General features: G+C 42.0%; 1 protein-coding gene across 1 annotated transcript in view; it reads right to left on the reverse strand.

Moving 5' to 3' along the window:
• Itga1 (integrin subunit alpha 1) overlaps positions 1-17640 on the reverse strand; it is a 152292-nt gene that overhangs the window by 47987 nt on the left and 86665 nt on the right. The window contains exons 7-11 of the mRNA XM_021179797.2: positions 17364-17512; positions 13718-13868; positions 8544-8709; positions 4057-4130; positions 3343-3487 (exon numbers count right to left, since the gene is read on the reverse strand). Coding sequence (XP_021035456.1) covers positions 3343-3487; positions 4057-4130; positions 8544-8709; positions 13718-13868; positions 17364-17512 — 685 coding nt within the window. The remainder of the gene's footprint in view (positions 1-3342; positions 3488-4056; positions 4131-8543; positions 8710-13717; positions 13869-17363; positions 17513-17640) is intronic.

Here is a 17640-nt window from a genome sequence, read left to right on the forward strand (position 1 = left end):
TCCCTTGTCGAAGATCAAGTGACCGTAGGTGTGTGGGTTCATTTCTGGGTCTTCAATTCTATTCCATTGGTCTATTTGTCTGTCACTATACCAGTACCAGAAATCTTGTTTTCTTTTTGCCTACTTTACTTTTGTTAACGTGTATTTTATGTTGGCTTTTCTCATGAGCGGTGAGTTTTGTGGATTTTTTTTTGTTTTGTTTTTTCTATTTTTCTTTTTCTTCCACACTACCTCCGCTTAAGGTTTAAGAGCACACTGTGTTCTCTGTCAGTCAGAATCACGGGTTGTGACGAGAGCTCAAGCATGGGTGGGTCTGATCATGTGCTTTCAGGCCTTCAGCGGATGAGTGTGCGCTTGTGCCTCTGTTGATTTAGCTCCCTAACCAGGGAATACGTAGACAACTCCCAAGTCTGGCATTACCTTATATACTTTTACACATGTGCAGCTATATTTTTGCATCCTTGTTGGGAATCTACCCAGTTTCCAAGGCCTTAGGCACACCCACAAGTCCATCACTGCTGAGACAGAAGGATCTATTCTAGATAGAAGTCACCATTCAGATTTGTGGAGGGTTTTCAGATCCTCATATCCTTGAAGGCCTGAGAAGTTTCTCAGATGTTATTAAATGTTTTGAGTATCTTGATATTCATGATTTTGTGGGAAGTTCTAGCTCAAATGCACAGCCTACCATCTCCAGACATCAGTTCTGTATGTTAAGGAAAGAGCTTATATCTGGCTTTGTCAGATTATTTATTTATTATTAAAGATTTATGTATTTATTGTATGTAAGTACACTAACGCTCTCCTCTGACATACCAAAAGGGGGCATCAGATCCCATTACAGATAGTTGTGAGCCACCATGTGGGTGCTGGGAATTGAACTCAGGTCCTCTGGAAGAGCAGTCAGTGCTCTTAACTGCTGAGCCATCTCTCTAGCCCTTATTATTATTTTTTTAAGGGAAAAGTTCTGTATTTTGCATCTGATGTGAATGGAGGTAAATCAATGGGTAATGCTCACAACATGCAGGCTTAGACTCTGCAGAAGGAAGCAATGCTCTAATTTCTAGGAGCAGCTTGTTAGTGCAGTAGAAGACAGAGTAGTACAGGACATCACAGAGAACTAACTGGAAGAGATCATACTGTTAACTTAAGCAGTATTTACTATAAGGTAATAATTCTACTTTTATACAGATAGCATGCTTATATAAGAAAATCTGTGAGGCATGTTATCCTTTTATGAATGCTTCCAACAGTTTTCAGACCTTCATATTTATAAAGAATGAGCACTGTCAAGTCTCTGGACGTCTTGGAAGAAGCATGTGCTTTGGTGGTGGAGTAAGAAATGTGTGACTTAGCTTCCTTGTGTGGCACTGCCTCACTTCATGTTTCTTTCAGCTTGTCAGGCATGATTAGAGCACAGCAAAACATGGATGAGGGGACAGAGAGTGTAGGCTCACCTCGATCCTCACCGCCAAACCCGATAGCTAAGCACTATATTGAGGTAGGCTATGGGTGATAAGGATGTGGGTGGGTGACTCTATCCTGGGATGCCCCTGTTTCCTTTCACACTTCCTCCTTCTCATTGATTAGCACAGGCATTTTCATAGTGCTGCTCGTTCACTTTGTGCTCTTAGAAGACTTAACATGGCCTCACTTGCTGCCTTCCACCCAGATTTCAGAACTGCAAGCTCAGTCTCTTTGCAGTTTTATAATCACCACAATGACATATTGGAAAATAATATTTGGGGGTGGGTTAGGGGAAGCACATGAAAGGCATCTTACATCTACTAGATATCTGTTGGCAACTAGTTTACATCTTCACTCTTGTCTAAGACAATGAAATGAACAGAAAATACATTAGTGTACTATAGAGAGCCTATGCAAATGTCTTCCTTCCCTGAGCATAGAGGGACCATAAATATGCACATCTATCTACATATATTTGTGTATATACATTGTCAACTTGTAATTTTTTCCAGTTTCATTGAATTGTAAATGATAAGAGGGGTCATATAAAGAAGTAAGGCTAAGTTAGTGTTTTCTCATGTAAAGTGCAGTCTTTAAATTTTAAATTATTTAAGTAGGCTTTAATCAACAATCAATTCAAACTTTAAGGAGTAACAGATTTGGGACTTGGTTTGTTTAAAGAATTTGATCATAGACTCCTAACCCAGAACACCAAAAATACTGCCTTGTTAAAGTAATAATTCGAATAAGGGAATACGGAGAGAGTAGTGACCGCGTCAAGTACATGTGTGTTCTTCAGTCAGCCTTTAATTGTCTAAACACCTCGTAGCAATAGAATCAATGTTAGCAATAGAGAGAATATTTAACTTATCTGTATCGATTTTCTATTCATGCTATAAGAAAGTATTAAAATTTGACAGCTTATAGTATCTATAGTATCCATTCCAAATGTCTTAGTTTGCGATTCTGTAAGCTAGAAGGCCTCCTTAGCTCACCCTAGACCATAGTGAGAAGCAGGCAGGGAGGGCTATGCTTCTGTCTGGAGACTGTGGAGAGATCACACTTCTCTGTCCTCTGCGATGGGGAAGCTCTGTGTTCTCACCTCCTTCTTCATCGGCAGCAGCACTGTATCTCTCTGACCATCTATATACAGTACTGTCTCCCTCTAAACCCATCTAGGGAAGATTTTTCTGGTTACATCACTTGATTATATTGGACTATAGCAATATATCCAAGCATAATCTATCTCAGGATCCTTCATGTAGTTCCAGAAGTCTTTTTTGCCTTATAAGGTAACACACAATTAGGTCCAGGGATTAGGGCGTGGACATTAGGGTTTTTTTTTGTTGTTGTTGTTGTTTTGTTTTTTGTTTTTTTTAGGCTAAGGTGAATTTCTGAACATAGTGTGATCCTTTCTGTGGCTCTTTAAATCCACGATCACCTACCTTTCTTAGGAGTTATACAATGACATCTATTACATATGAAAGTAAATATCCTATAATTGGTCTATCTGGGACAGAAAGAAGGGTTAGGTAAAGCTGGTTCTTGACCCCAAGGTGTTTTACATGTAGTGATCTCACAGAACCATAGGTTATGAGGAGCTTTCAAAACTGAGTGAACTCCCCCACTTCTGTCATTTCCATCTTAGCCCATAGACTTCTAAGAGAGATTGCTTATTTCTTCATTTGTTTCTCATCTAAAACAATGCCCATTGTTCTGCCTCATCCATTTTGCTATTTTGAATTTGCTTAATGTATTTGACACAACATAGGCACTCAGTATTTGTGACTGCTTTCCCATGTATCCCAAAATCGGGTATTTTGGTGCAGTGAAATGAAGACTAGTGTAAGCATCAAGATTTCACCCATGCCTTACCCAAGTAAGAGGCAAGAGGCTCGTTCATCTTGGTGGGCTCAGTTTGAAAGGTGGTGTTATGAGGGATGACAATCTGGTTAGCCTTCTGCATGACCACAGTTCCGTTCCAGTCATAGGCTCCCACGGCTCCAAGCATGACCCAGTCCTAATGCGTGAGTACAGAGGGTAATAAAATGGCATGGGCACTTACCACTTATGTAGCACTAGGAATACGATGATAGTTCATATGTATAGGAATATAGTTCAAAGTGCTTTATATAAATTAATTCACTTAGTTCTTACAATAACTCTATAAGAATCCAACATTACAATCCCCATTTGATTGAAAAGATAAGCCAAGGCACACTATGTATCTGCCACACAGAAACGACCATATATGACACGCCCCTTTAAGGACTTTTAGCATAACACAACCTTAACCTTCTATGTTTTAAGCAAATATCTTAAGTATTTCACTTCATTAGATACACAGGTACATTCATCAGAGCTCTGACTGTCTTGTTCACATCTATCAGTTGGTAAAATGTTGGAGTGTGTGGAGAAAGCCCCTAATAAGCAGCTTGTGGGATGCCATTTTCCTAACCCTGAGACAGCCTGCAGAGCTGCCCCCCACCATAAACTTCAAGGCTATCTTATACACGTGAAGCCTGGGCATTGCTTGGGGGAGGAAAACTTGTAGAAAAGGAATTTCTTTCTTGCACATGGTCAACATACCTGTGAATAATGAGCACTGAAGCCGGTCTGAGACATTTCCATTTCAAACGAAGCTGCTGACTGGTCAGCTGTAGCTGTACATAGTGTAAAGATATCACAGTAAGTGACTAGCCAGGTTTTTTTAGGCTGCCATTGACCTGCTGGGACCCGGAGACTTGCCAAGCAGAACTATGGGACACATCAGGGAATTCTCAGCCATGCACTTCTCAAGCAAAACTCCTGGGCAGGGCTGAGCATAAGACCAGTTAGTGAAGTCAGCCTGACCATCAGTTCCATGCTGTAGCGACCCATGATTCCATGGTTCTTTGAAAAACAGAATTACTACAGTAGAAATTAACTATCTTGCTTACTTGACCTGGGAACCCCATCAGAGCTAAATTTGATACCTTATAAACTGAAGAATCCTTCGCTCATGTATTGAAAGAGATTCTCAACTCAATAGTCCCACCTACAAACACCTGGGGCCCTGCATCCTTTCAAGGTACCATGGTGTGATGATAGCCTTAAGGATTCCAGCTCACGTTGGTCCTAATGCTGTATGTGGGGCTCGTTCAGCTCTGTAGGTGACTTTCTAACATAGCTCCAGTTTGAGTCCCATCTGAATCTATACTTTTTTAAAGGAACATCATATTTTTAACACACTCACCCCACCCACCCAGTTTTGAAGCTCATGGCTGAAATACAGACAAGGAGGAACATTGATTGGAGCTGCAGGCTGCAGTCTTCTCAAAATATTTACAGACCCGAAGCCACAGCTTCCTGGGGGAACTGAGCGAATGTTGATCTACTTGCTTCCAAGGAGTGACTAGTCTATTTGGTCTTAAAAATAAGTTAAAAAAAATAACGTAATTGTTTTGGCCAAGCCAGGCTGTCAATTGTGTCAACTGAAGCATGAAAATCATTAGATTTGTGAAATTAAATGGGCTTACTATTTATTTACCGCGTATAAAGAATGCATCTGTAGTTGAGCTTTTATAGGGCTAGAGTTAAATGTGGCAATCAATCAGGAATCTGAATGTATCATTTCAATCTCTCATACAAATGTCCCTTTAAATGACTACGATGCATTTTTACCTTAGATTAAAGTGTGGTTTTGATACCTAATGATTCAAGCTACGTCCTTGCTTGTTTTTACAGGACTGATGGCAAAAAACAGAGTAGTATATATCAGCACGCCATCCCCCTCCCCCCACCTTACCCCCCCCTTCCAACACCAACGCCCCGCCCCCCAGCCTCCCGGCTGGGCTGGTGCTGTGTTCTCAGTTGAGGACAGAGAAAGGAGCCACATAGCTTTCCCCGCGGTTTAGGTCCCTTGGTCAGTTGGTCGTATGCCAAGTTTCTTACTTTCAACCCTGACAGACAGAGTCATGGGGAGTAAAACGCCCACTTTGACCCTTACTCTGTTCTCAGTTAGGAGCCTTTTCCCTGATAAAACAGGGAAATCCATACCATTCCCTGACCTATGTAGTCCATGCCCAGGCATGCTTGACTCACTAGGTGGCATTGTGCCTCACAAGGCAGACTTTCCTAACTGCAGCTGCTTACCATGTGACATAAATAGTGACAAGAACTGGAGATTTCCCAAACAAGTTGGGGAAAAGCCTTTTCCAATCTCATTATGAAAAGAGTAAGGGCAAATGTACTCTATGTACCGCCATTTGCTGTTTGGTGCCAGCCCCAGGGAGGCTGGAGTGGCAGACCAAAGCCAGCAGATCCTTGCCTTGCAAACAAAAACAGAAACAGCAGACAACCCAGGTGGCTTTTAGCCTTGATAGTACAACATTTAAGATGCAAAAAGGTATTTTAATCTTTGGAGAGTTTTATAGAATGATACCATATTTAGATACAGAGATGTCTTGAAGCATTTGAACATTTTAGTAAGGAACTTTAATAGGGCTTTAGTTAGGTTAGAAAAAAAAAATCTTAAAATGTCATTTCAGGCAAAATAAACTATGCCCCCTACAGTGTGACTACATCCAGCCAATTATAGGTTATTTTTGCTTCCTTACTTAGAGAATATTAAGAAATGACACTTACTGTATTTGACTAGTGTAATAGTAATTACAGAAAATCCAACTCATACAAGTAACATTATACAGACCAAACAGCTTATATTTAAAAATCTATATGATGTATATGTGCACACACACATGCAAGCACACACACACATATTTAATAACAATTAATGGAAAAGGAGCATGAATTTGAAGGATAGCAGGGAGGGTTACATGAGAGGACCCTGAGGGCAGAAAGAAAAGGAGGAACCCTAATTATACTCTCAAAAATGTCTAAAGGAAATACAGGGACAAAGAGCAGGGCAGAGACTGAAGGAAAGGTCATCCAGAGACTGCCCTACCTGGGGATCCATCCCACATGCAGACAGCAAACCCAGACACTATTGCTGATGCCAAGAAGTGCTTGCTGACTGGAGCCTAATATAGCTATCTCCTGAGAGTCTCTGCCAGTTGCGGATGCTCACAGTCAACCATCAGACTGAGCATGGGGACTCCAATGGAGGAGTTAGGGGAAGGGCTGAAGGAGCTGAAGAGGTTTGCAACCCATAGAAAGAACAACAATATCAACCAATTAGACCCACCAGAGCACTCAGCAACTAAACCACCAACCAAAGAGTACACATGGAGGGACCCATGGCTCAAGCCGCATGTGTAGCAGAGGATGGCCTTATCTGGCATCAATGGGAGGAGAGGCCCTGGCCCTTCAACAGCTTGATGCCCCAGTGTAGGAGAATGCTAGGGTGGTGAAGTGGGAGTGCGTGGGTGGGGGAGCACCCTTATAGAAACAGGGGTAGGGGGTAGGGGGCTTGTGGAGGAGAAACTGGGAAAGGTGATAATATTTGAAATGTAAATAAATAAAATATGCAAAAAATCCCTTTATAGATTCTTTCTTGGCCTGTGTTATTAACAGTTCAAAGGGCACAATGATTTGGAAGACTGTCCATATTAAATCTAGGCAAACATGGCTGCTAAATAGCATCCCAATGGCTATTGAAAGGCTAAAGCCGTGTGACAGAGACGTGTGCTCAGAACGCAGGACAGCTGAGCCATTCAGACACTGCTATGACTTTAGAGTGATAAGGACTCAAGTGTTCTGTCTCTGGAGGCATTTCAGAGAAAAGGGGGCTAGAGAGCCTGGGCTCACATTCCTCATCATCCCGCAAACAAACCAAGCTCCAGGGCGAGCGAGCGAGCACTGTGACTCAGACTTGAAAGGGCGAGTGAAGCCAGTATCACTTTCGCTGAAAGAGAATCGTCAAGCAGGAAGAGATGAGAACTGCACAGTGCACTGTATATATCAGCACTGTCATGAGTCGTACTGGCTTTCTTTTTATAGGCATGTACATGTGTGCGCTTGGTTGCAAAGCAAAATGTTAGTTAGCATGGGCTACTCAAGAAATACTGAAACCTCAAGTTTTCATCACTTTCTTGAACTGGAGATATAGTGAAGTTGTAGAGCAGTTGTCTGGCATATATAAGGTCCTGGGTTCAGTCCTCACCCCCCCCCCAACACACGCACACATGCACACACATGCATACGCATATACACAAGTATTTTTCTCTATATTTTTCTTGTTCACTGAAACTCGGATACTCACTCAACATAGTCTACCCTTTTAAAAGTCAAGTCTCATCCCCATATTCTCTTTCATTTGTTATTAAAAGGCTCTGCTGGGAAATTTGAAAGAGAGCTTTTAACAGCTACAGAAGTGACACTTTGATAGTGCCCTCTTGTAGACAGTCACTGGAACAAAGATACCCAAGAAGGGCAAAAGAACTCAACGTGGTTTCTCCAACTGGCTTCTGAGGCTCCAGCCTTCAAAAATGTGAAAAAGATGTTACCAGTCAGAGAAGATTAGTCATTTGTTACTGACACTCCCACCTAAGGGACTGCATCACTCAGTAGCCTCTTCAGCCAGTTACCACAGAAAAACTCAAAAGAAAAAAAAAACCTCTTCAGAGGCGTGGCATGGTTAGAGAACCATAGCAGATGGAGTATTGCAGCCAAAGGACTTGAGGCAAAACTCTGAGAAGATCTTTAGAAATGCACAAAGGGCAAATTACAGAGGAAATGAACACAGAAACAATTGCATCAGAACACTCTTGAAGCGGCCCCAGGGACAAAGGCACAGTGGGAAAAATAAAAGTTGAGCCAGTGGCTTCACATTCTAGACCTGTGTCACAGACAAGGAAGAAGGCGTGCTGGGGCATTTGCGTTCTTGCACACGTCTATGCTGGCTGCTTTGCTCCCCAGCCCCGCTTGCTGTGCATTGTCACAGCCTAACAAAGTCAGCTTCTAGCCGACATGGATCTCTGTAAAGTAGTTCCATTCATATAAAAGGGAATTATTTCCCGATGGTTGTTGCACACAGTAAAAATGAGTTAGTAATGTCCTGAGAATAATATCCCAAACCCATTACAATACGTTTGAATCTTACATAGGATATGCAGGATTAGGAGAGAAGATCATACCTTCCAAAGCAAATATCCTTTCTCCCAGAGCTTTAACAATAGTGACCAGGGCCAACTCATCTGAGACATTGAAGAAGTGCTTTTCGGTGGGCTCACTTGCGATCGATTTTATCTCCTCCACAAATTTTTCGGTGCTTAAGTTCCCCCTGTTATAATGGCCAAGGATCTAGGGTCCAGCAAAAATGGCGAGAGCATATTTTAGCTTCTGCATGTTAAATATGTATCTCAAGCATATTTTCAATAAAGAAGAGCATGCATGCTATCTTAGGACAGGGAATGGTTATGAACTTATGGGGATATTATGGAAGCTTTCTGGGGACATGGTTCACATAATATTGACTCCTGCAAGCATTTATCTTATTTTTCATTAGACGTGTTTGTGTCTGGTGGTTGTGTGTGCTTGAGTGCCGGTTCCCTTGGAGGCCAGAGAGAAGCCCACCTGAAGCTGGAGTTACTGGCAATTGTTTGTGTACCTGTACATGCTATACACGTATGCCTGTATACATGTGCATGTTTCTTAAAAACTCGTGAAAGTTCTATGTGCACTCTGCCATTAAGTCTTCTATGTGCGTTTCATTTTCTATGAGAAGTTTAAAACTTTCATGAAGTCACGCTAATCACGTTTTATCTTTAAAGCATGTGCTATTTTGCCTGTGTAAAAATGCCCATGTTTATAATACTATGTAAATTTGAAATGAAAAATCCCCAATACAAAGATATTACCTAATTTTATACTTTAAAATTACATAGCAGTGTCAGTATCAGGAAAGAGAATCAAACAAATTAGTACCACAATTATTTTTTATTTCTGCTTACAAGCTGGTATATTTCCATTCTTGATTTGCCTGCATATATATTTTCCATTTATTTATTTATTTACTTACATACTTTACATCCTGATTGCTGCCCCTCCCCCCAAGTGCCCCCTCACATAGCCCCTCCCCCTCCCCCTTCTCCTTTGAGAAGGAGGAGGCCCCCTCTGGGCACCAATACACCCTGGCACATCATGTCACTGCAGGACTATTGCCTGCATATGGTTAAAGACTTTTCTCTTTCATAGTGAAAATATTCCTCTTGTAATAAAACATGTTTAGTCTTCATTTCATTACAAGTGACACTCGAAGATTATTCTCACTTTTAAATATTCATGCTTCCTTTATTATTCCCTGATTATACTGTCACAAACTGAGAACAACTTAAAGGCCTGTAAATCAGGGTGCATAGGTGATGGTTGATTCCTATGGACAGCATAATAAATATAAGGAGCACCAGCATAAAAAAGTAGCATGTACCCATGTGTCTTGCGTGACAAGCAAAACACAAAAGAATCCACAATGTGTGACTGTTTCCATGGGATCCAGAATCAGTAATGTAAGTAAGTTATGGGGGTGGTTGCAATAGGAGATCCGTATTAGAAAAAAAGAAGGTACAGGGAACTGTCTGGAAGTGAGAGGAATGGATGCTAACAGGTGTGTTTGAAGTCACCCTTAGCATGGACACGCTTTTCGCTGCCTGCAAATGTTAGCCCGACTTCTAAAAGGAACTGAACCGTATGAACATACAACATCAACGTAAATATATTAAAAGTTCTAACGACTATATACGACATAGCAGCCTTTATATTCTATAAAGTTAAAAACAATAAACCATTATTGAATTTCATTTTTCAGATACATGGACACTGATGCCACAAAAATTTTTGAGAAGACCAAGGGATTATGAGTGTGCAACTTGGGCTGATGGTTATTCAGGCATATACATGTGGTTTTAAAGTGAGGTTTGAGATGGTAGGTTACAGAATAATATTTTGGATAAGATATATAGATAAATACTTACAAAAATGGGGGGAAACCCAAGTTACCATTTACATAGTTCTTCCTATGACCTATGACCCACAACAGACTTGCTTGCTTCCCACTAGGAACAGTGGCTGAAAGCAATGGCGGCATCACTCTGCTGCACACTAAGTGTTAATGTGAGAATTATGAGTTGAATCTGCCCCAGTCAGCAGACACATGAAGGCTTTGCGTGATGTGCTTGCTCCTTTCCCTGGGGAATGTCAGTGACCAGCACAGAAAATGTCACTTTTCAACAGCAGAACACTTCAAGCCAACTCTCTCCTCTTCACTTTTAAGACCCCAGAGACCCAGTCCAGCCTAGCTCTTTCACAGGTTTGATGTACATGCAATGAATGACACATGGATATCTAGGAAGGACTGCCCAGTGAGTTGGGAAATCATGTGCCTAGGAAACGTGGAGCTGGTAATGAGGTGCCCTGCGTGGCACTTAGGTTCGGAACTCTGTGGGTTCCTCTGAGTTCCCTACTGGTTTACGTTGTTTATAGATTTTTTTTTTTTAACATCCCGGGATATCAAACCTTCATTGTTCCTGTTTGCTTCTTACCTAGGATGTTCTAGGCTAACTATTGGGTCAATACATCAGCTCCCTTTCATCTAAAATTGATGAAGTTCAAAATATTCGTAAGAAAATTTTAATAGGTGAGTGTTAGGGCATGCGTGGTTGAAGTTGTTGATTGTGGAGTGAATTGTATCAGACATTTTTTGGTAAGTGTAACAGGAGGGAGGCAAGTGAATCTATCTAAGTAGGAAAAGTACCCACATGGTATATTTAAAGAAAAAAGATAAAACAGGTAAGTACAATGCTGGAGAATATACTCAGATGCAGGAGTTAATGTGACCCCCATATGATCTTGAACCATCTTATATCACGATGAGAACAACGGCAGAAGCCTATTGTAATCTTTCACCCAAGAGTCTGGTAGCTTGTAAAATATGTTTTCTATGAAAATAAATAAAAAACTTAAATGATACAGGTAATATTTTTTTACCGCTTCATACATCTCAAATCTGTGGACCCTAAGCATTTTAACTCCGCTAACATTTACCTGAAAGAAGTGTTCACAACTGACATCTCCTTGAGGCAGAGATGTCAAAGTAAACGTACGCAGTGCATTCATGTGCAGCAGCTTGTCTTTCATTTGAAAACATAAATGGAAGGCTAAGATCCTTACGATGCCTCATCTACATCTGAGTGCAATAAGTAATTTACACCTCTCAGCCATTATCACAAAGAGTGGTCTCTGCATATCTAATGACGCCCGATGGACCAGTCTAATACTCTCCATGGACAGAAGTGGATGATGCAGAGCCAACTCGTGACCTTTCCCAATGGGAAAATTTAACAGGACACATTTGAATCTTTTAAATAGGGAATTTATATTACCAATATTTAATTCTCTGAGGGAGCCATTTCCTGTCAAAATACATTTCTGTGTTGTTCGGGATCAAATACTGGGAGACAGACAGGGATTAGTCCGGACAACTGAGACAGAAGAATAGTGCACACAGCACATGAGGTGGAGTTTCTATTTGTGTGGATACATGCAGCAGACTCTGAGATTCCCTAAGACTTTCTGTATTGTTGCACAAACAAGAGAAAGTAGCACACGTGTCTTGTTTTCTAGTTTGGTCTCAAATAATATCTTTTAATGTAAACGTGATATACTAGGGAAAAGAGACACAAATTAGGAAAAAGAATAAATAATTATCGTTAAATGAAATTTTCTTTTTCTTTTTTTGTTTATACAGCTCTCAAAAGCAATTTGATAATAACTCAGTGGTTAAATAGGAAACACATCAATATATGGTTCTCCATGAAGATGAGTGGGATTTTGAAATCTCCTTTTGACTAGATGAGAGGCAATGCATGACTATCAAATAGGATTCCAAACAAGGAAAGCAATTTAAGGCAAGGAAAAACTGACCATGTCACCAGACATGATGCAAAATGCCACTGACGTTGTCATTCTGGGGAAGCGTCCTTAACATCCGGTTGTGTGTGCTAGTGTGTGAGTATTGGGTGCTCCCACGAGGGCGGCATGCAACCTAGGCTGAACTACACCCTCAGCACCAACACTGTTCATTCTGATGATGGCTAACACTGTTTATGACCTGCATCCGTGGTCCTTGGGATGCCGATCAGTTCCTCTGGGGAGAGCAGAAAAATGAGATCATCTCTGATATTCAGATTTCTGGAGTCAGTGAGCAAGCTCTGGCTTTATATACTGAAGAAAGAGGCCAGCCATAGACTAAATGTCACTCATTATTTGGACACTTTCCTGAGTAAAGGCAAGGGCATCTGAAATTATTCTCAACCATAGATTCAAAAACAGTTACACTGTAGCAGCAGAAGAGGTAATAAAGAATTTGATAATAATTGGCAAATGAACTTTCATACAATGGATCGTCTTGTTTATAAAATGGAGTGCCTTGCCTCTAGAAAGCTAGGAATCAGGTCCTGGAACATTTTTCTGTGTATGAGTGCCCCCTCTCACTTCTTAGCATCAGTCATGCTTTTGAAAGAAAAAGATAAATTTATTAATTGCATGTTGAAAGCTAAGGCAGATAACATATAATTACTGTTTGTAGATTTCAGGCTGAGCTCTTGGGGTTTCAAATCTTTCCTCCTTGCTTATATATATAAAACACAATTAATTAAATAAATTTTAGTGAATGAAAGAACAGTTGATTTCAGAGATGCCTCCCCTAGACTGAAGGCACATGCAGGGCTATGAATTGTCAGCTGAAAGGAAGGGCCAGATGTGATGTATGGGGGAATTCTCTGAACTAAGAGGAGACTCAGGTCCCTTTCATCTCTTAAACACAGGGCTCTTAAGAGCTCATGGTTGTGAACACCTCGAAAGGATGAGAGGCAGAGATAATGTGTATTGTGGCCACTGGTGTCGTCATGTGGTGAGAAGGGCAGACAAACTGACAGAAAAAAAAAAAAAAAACCACAATCCACGGACAGAGAAAGACACTGAAGCCTGGAGTATTAAGAACTTGCTTGCCTGTCCCAGAGATAATATGCAGCAGAGAATCTGTACAAAGGTGTGTGAGGCCCCGTCACAGTGTCCTCTGTCCCTTCCTACACCCTGCCTTCCATTCCCTTTACACCTGGAAAATGTGACAACCTGGGACAGCGTAAGCAGACAGATAGAACTACAGAAATACCACGACTGGCTTGGTAGTGGATGATTATAAAAGACATCTTCTGAACCTGGCTTCTCCAATTTCAGCAACTATTACTGAGAGGTAATGCTTATTGCTTTAGGATCTCAGGAGTTTCCAAACCCTGGCTAACATGGTACTTACAGCTATGGAAAATCGCTGAATGTTTTCATCCTCACAGTCTTGGATGACCTGTTTCAGGCGATAGTTGTCATGTGATTCTCCATCAGTCACAATAACCATGACTTTTTTCACTCCCCTTCTGGCTCCCCGAGCTTCAGTGAATGCCTCTTTCCTGAAGGGAACACAGACGAAAGGGAGGCTGATCAAACTCAGCCCAAAGTTCGATAAAATGAGAAAAACCCAACAAGAGTATAGCCATTCTGCACAGCCTGGTGCGTCCCTGACCATGGACTTTGCTGTCAGAGGTAAGAGGCACGGTGATCTTGTCTGCCATAGTTCCACAGGGTTTGCACAGGATGGCAACTCACCATTTTAACTCTTACCATGTATGCCCACACTTTAAAATCACTCTAGCGTTTCCTTCTTTGGAAACTTTTAAGGAATGTTATGACCAGTATCAGTGTGGAGAATACTTGTGTCCAGTATCAGAAGTGAAGCTTGAACTGAGACCATAGAAAGAGGAACTTTTCCTACTTCACTTACCTTCAGCAAGAACCAGGTCAAGTTGGTCTAGCATAAATCCCCCAACTTACAGGATTTCTCTAAGTCAGTTTTTATGCCCCCCCCCACACTACACACACACACACACACACACACACACACACACTTTCCTACATAAAATCTCTACTTGTCCTTGTACTAACAAGCTGAGCCACAGGGAGTCGTGGAAGAGTTGGGGGAAGGACTGAGGGACCTGGATAGGATAGGTACTCCATAGGAAGACCAACAGAGTCAACTAACCTGAACCCTTGGGGCTCCCAGAGAGTGAACCACCAACCAAAAAGCATACATGGGCTGGATGCAATACCCCCTCCTGCACATATGTAGCAGAGGTGCAGGTTGGTCTCCATGTGGTTCCTCCAAGAACTGGAGCAGGGGCTATCTTTAATTCTGTTGCTTGTCTGTGATCCCATTTCCCTAGCTGGGCTGCCTTGTCTGACCTCAGGGGGAGAGGATATGCCCAGTCCTGCAGTAACTTGATGTGCCAGGTGAGTTATTACCCAAGGGAGAAGGGGAAAGGGGCATGTTGGGAGGGGCTCTGGGGAGTGCTGAGAGGTGAGGGGGGATGTGATTGGGATGTAAAGTGATAAACAATAAATTATTTCAGATTTCTTTAAATGTTTAAACAAAGGTGGAGACATATATCAAAAGCTTAGTTTGTTTTTCTGGTGGTGGTGGGGTGTTTGTTTGTTTGCTTGTTTTTGTTTTTTTCAGGATGGTTTTTCTGTCCTAGAACTCGCTCTGTAGACCAGCTATCCTGGAACTCCTAGAGATCCACCTGCCTCTGCCTCCAGAGTGCTGGGATTACATGCATCCACCACCTCTGCCCAGCGATGGCTAAGTTTTAAACGAAGTTTGGGCTGGAATATTGCATGAGATTTAGACAATTCTACTTCCTCAGCAGATCACCCAGATTTCTATCTGAAAGACCTAAGTCATGGCTGAGCTTAATGAATCTCAGCTCAAGGAGACAATTAGCACTTTTAGAGAAAGTCTGGTTGCCCTGAAATCAGAGTTGACTTTCTAGAACAGAAAAGCAGCCAGCTGCAGAACTGCAGTGTCTACCCTTTCCATCCCAAGTACATCCCTGAAGGAGTTATCCCGTCTAAAGCCCAGCACCCAATGTCCTTTCTTGGAATGAAGTATCCTCCTCCCCATAGGCCTTTAACATTTTAAGAGTCTTGGGAGGGTCACTTACTTTGGGACAGGAGAATCCAGATTTTATAAGTAATTAAATAATGCAAGCCTAGTTACAGGAATGAAAAGGAAGGGAACATTCAAAACTATAACAAAACGACCCACTGTGACTGAACTCACTGAAAATGGAGATAACAGATTCCAAAACATTCGAAATATTTTTCTGTAGCTGGCCCCTCCTAGAGGGAATAGAACGCAATCAAAACTGAGCTTACTAGTGAAAAAATGGATGTGGGAGACAAACAGTGCTGCGGCATCAGACTCTTCCCACAACCCCCAAGTCGGGGAGGCCCTGTGAGAAACGTGCGCAAACCCCATATAAGGCCATGGTATTTCAAGTGGCATTTACACAGGAGTGGAAGCAGCTATGGTGACTCTTCCATTAGTTACAGAGATAAATATTCATTGCAGGCAGCTGCCTTTGGAAAAGGCACAACTCTTTACAGGCTCGGTGCTTTCAAATCACGCTCTGACTTACTCCGAATGTCTGTTCACATTCCATCAGTGGTTGAGAGCACATTCAGAATACCTACACTTGTGCACTCACTGTGCATGCAAATCTGCAATCCTATAAACAGAGATATGCACAATTACTCCAGCTGTGTGTGCTGTGTGTGTCTGTGTGTGTATCTGAGAGAGAGAAAGAGGAGAGAGGAGAGAGGAGAGAGGAGAGAGGAGAGAGGAGAGAGGAGAGAGGAGAGAGGAGAGAGAAAGTGTGTGTTTTTCCATAAAATTTGAACCATGTGCATTCCTAGCATTAATGACTGTTGCTGGCTTCCGAATGGAGTTGCTTTCCAGGCAGGTGGACTGTAAACATGATAAATTAGCTTTTCAGAATCAGCTGAGCGTCCAGAGGTTGGAGCTACTCAACAGAAGAATTTGTTCTATGACTCAAATCCCTTGACTTAGGGTTTGCTGAAACGTTTCCTGGATTGATAATAGTGGCAGAAGGAAGCGCCAGAGATAAGAACTAAGTGAGACTGGAGAACATAGAGGGTGAGTTCAAGGACAGCCAGGGCTACATAGAGACACCGTGTCTCGAAAAATAAAACAAAGCAAAAAAAAAAAAAAAATCTTATATGGGCACCAGGGCCATAGCACAGTCACCTCAAATGCACAAGCATACACACACACACATACACACACACACACAGTAAGGACTGAGGTGGGGATCTATTTGTTACTACTGATCATGATCATCAGAGTTACAGGAGGTGTTAGGCCTGTCCCCACCCCCACTTTCCCATTGGCATCTGGCATCAGCTTGTCTCACAAATCTGAGTGTTAGTAGTTAAAACTGCTGGTGTTATAACTACATGACTGAGCTCAGAATCAGAAAAGTAGGGTGGGGGGTGCAGTGGGGTGGGGGTACAGTGGGGATAGTCACAACCCCCAGGTTGTTTACTGTACAGGGCTTTGTGCCTTGGGCCAATAAAATGTGCAGTTTGACAGGGGTGCAGTCCTGATCTATAGGAGAAAAGGATAGCTTTTAAAAATGAATGACCTGTTTCAAATCAGCATGCTGGCCATGTTTGGCTTCCCTGTATGCCAGCATCCCTTTCTGCAGAATGACATATTAAAAACTGCTTCATTTTCACTAATTTCTTGACTTTGTTATTACTTTATTTCCAACACTAGCACACACACACACACACACACACACACACAAACACATTCTTTAAAAAAAAAACCAACCCTGCACACTCTGCATAATGTTTCTTGCATGTATGTTCTCAGGGCTGACCAATGGAAACAGCTACAAAACAGCTCCTGTGCCTAAGGTTCAGGGACACTGCAGAAGAGGAGACAGAAAGGTTGCAAGAGCCAAAGGCTCAGGGAGTTTGCTGTCTTCTAGGAATGTCAGAAGCTCCACCTGTAAAGTCTTACCAATAGGGTTTTTAATGCCTACCTGGCTGTGTCTATTCCAAGGGCTGTCATCGTCTGGAGACCACCCCTGCGGCCTATTTTGTTTGCTGCCACCAGGACCTCTTCTGTGGATGAATACTTATTGAGGTTGAACTCATGTGTTACATTTGCTCCATATTGTACAATTCCAACCTGCAACAGCAAGCCATCATTGAGTCGCACGTCTAGCAAGCTTCCCTGCTTGCTCATTTCTCTTGTGTTTAAACATGCAGGGCCAGAAGAATAGCTTTTAGCTTTTCAGGCTCAGGGTCAGAACTGAT

Source organism: Mus caroli, chromosome 13 (assembly GCF_900094665.2).
Source record: "Mus caroli chromosome 13, CAROLI_EIJ_v1.1, whole genome shotgun sequence".
NCBI classification, from domain to species: domain Eukaryota; kingdom Metazoa; phylum Chordata; class Mammalia; order Rodentia; family Muridae; genus Mus; species Mus caroli.